Here is a 1,057-nt window from a genome sequence, read left to right as displayed (position 1 = left end):
CTCTTTTAACTTTTTTGAGACTTGTGATTATTATTTAGCCAGTGTCTGGCACCTTATTTTAACTGATGGATGAGGTCATGGCTTCTTCAAAAAAAACCTACAATTTTTGTTGGTATGTAGTATTTTCTGCATATCATAAGATCAGCTATTATTCTAGCCTTCCTAATTTGACTCTGTGGCTGTTTCTCTAGAAATTCTAAGCAAGCATCTGTCTTTCCTAAGGCTGTCATTTCTTCTACTATTTGGGGCTTAGGAAGCACCTACCCTAGGTGCTTTGCCCTGACTCTATTACTGTGTTGTCATTATTTCGGCACTAGAGAGCAGTCCGAGTTTAAGATGGCCCACAATCTGTAGCTAGTCTGGTTCAACAAGAATTAGTGGGGAGCTCCAACCTCGACCTGTACAGCAAGGGGTAGCATCAGAGCCAAGTGGAGCTGGTCAGGATGATCACAGACGTGCAGCTCGCCATCTTCGCCAACATGCTGGGCATGTTGCTTTTCTTGCTTGTGGCTCTCTATCACCACGTGGCAGTCAACAATCCCAAGAAGCAGGAATGAAAGTAGCGCTTTCTCCGCCCCAGGGTTCCAGGACATAGTCTGAGGCAAGATGGAGGGTGTGCGGGGCCTTCATACTTCACTGCATCCCTCCTACCCATCACAGCATACAAAGCAACTACACCTGGATTTTTCCAAACAACTTTTATTTCCTCAAAGTCTTCCTTAACTCTATGGAACAAGAAGCTGCCACTGAATAGGGCCCAGTATAGGGGCTGCTTTCTTTTCTATTTCCTCCCCCCAATACAAAAATATAGATATAAAAAAAAGAATTAGGGGGGATTCTTGACTTCCTTAATGTGTCTAGAGGTACTTTTAATGTGCCTAAAAACAGTTTCATCTGTTAAAATTGGTGTGGTTGTGGGGATACTCTTTGTTTACTCTACACTTGAAGAAACTATTGATTGCTATTGGCTTATTATTGTTATTTTATTTTAAGAAATTCAGTATATGTGTGTGTTTGTGTGTATTTAGGCACACGTGGAGTTCTGAGGACAATCCTT

The 1,057-nt window shown here is 41.9% G+C and overlaps 1 protein-coding gene across 1 annotated transcript; it reads left to right on the top strand.

Moving 5' to 3' along the window:
- The first annotated feature begins 443 nt into the window (after positions 1-443).
- On the top strand, positions 444-816 carry LOC121445314 (dolichyl-diphosphooligosaccharide--protein glycosyltransferase subunit 4-like). The gene has a single exon (XM_041647377.1). It carries the CDS (start codon positions 444-446, stop codon positions 555-557), a length of 114 nt encoding a protein of 37 aa, XP_041503311.1. The 3' UTR covers positions 558-816.
- The last annotated feature ends 241 nt before the right edge of the window (positions 817-1,057 follow it).

This window comes from Microtus oregoni, unplaced genomic scaffold, assembly GCF_018167655.1.
Source record: "Microtus oregoni isolate MIOR12 unplaced genomic scaffold, Mior012 000173F_ref0000288, whole genome shotgun sequence".
Taxonomy (NCBI): Eukaryota; Metazoa; Chordata; class Mammalia; order Rodentia; family Cricetidae; genus Microtus; species Microtus oregoni.
The sequence above is the reverse complement of the archived record's forward strand: the minus strand, read 5'-3'. Positions and strand labels throughout refer to the sequence as shown.

Excerpts from the sequence above, each read along its gene's own strand:
- LOC121445314 (XM_041647377.1), top strand. The coding sequence starts at position 444 with ATGATCACAGACGTGCAGCTCGCCATCTTCGCCAACATGCTGGGCATG.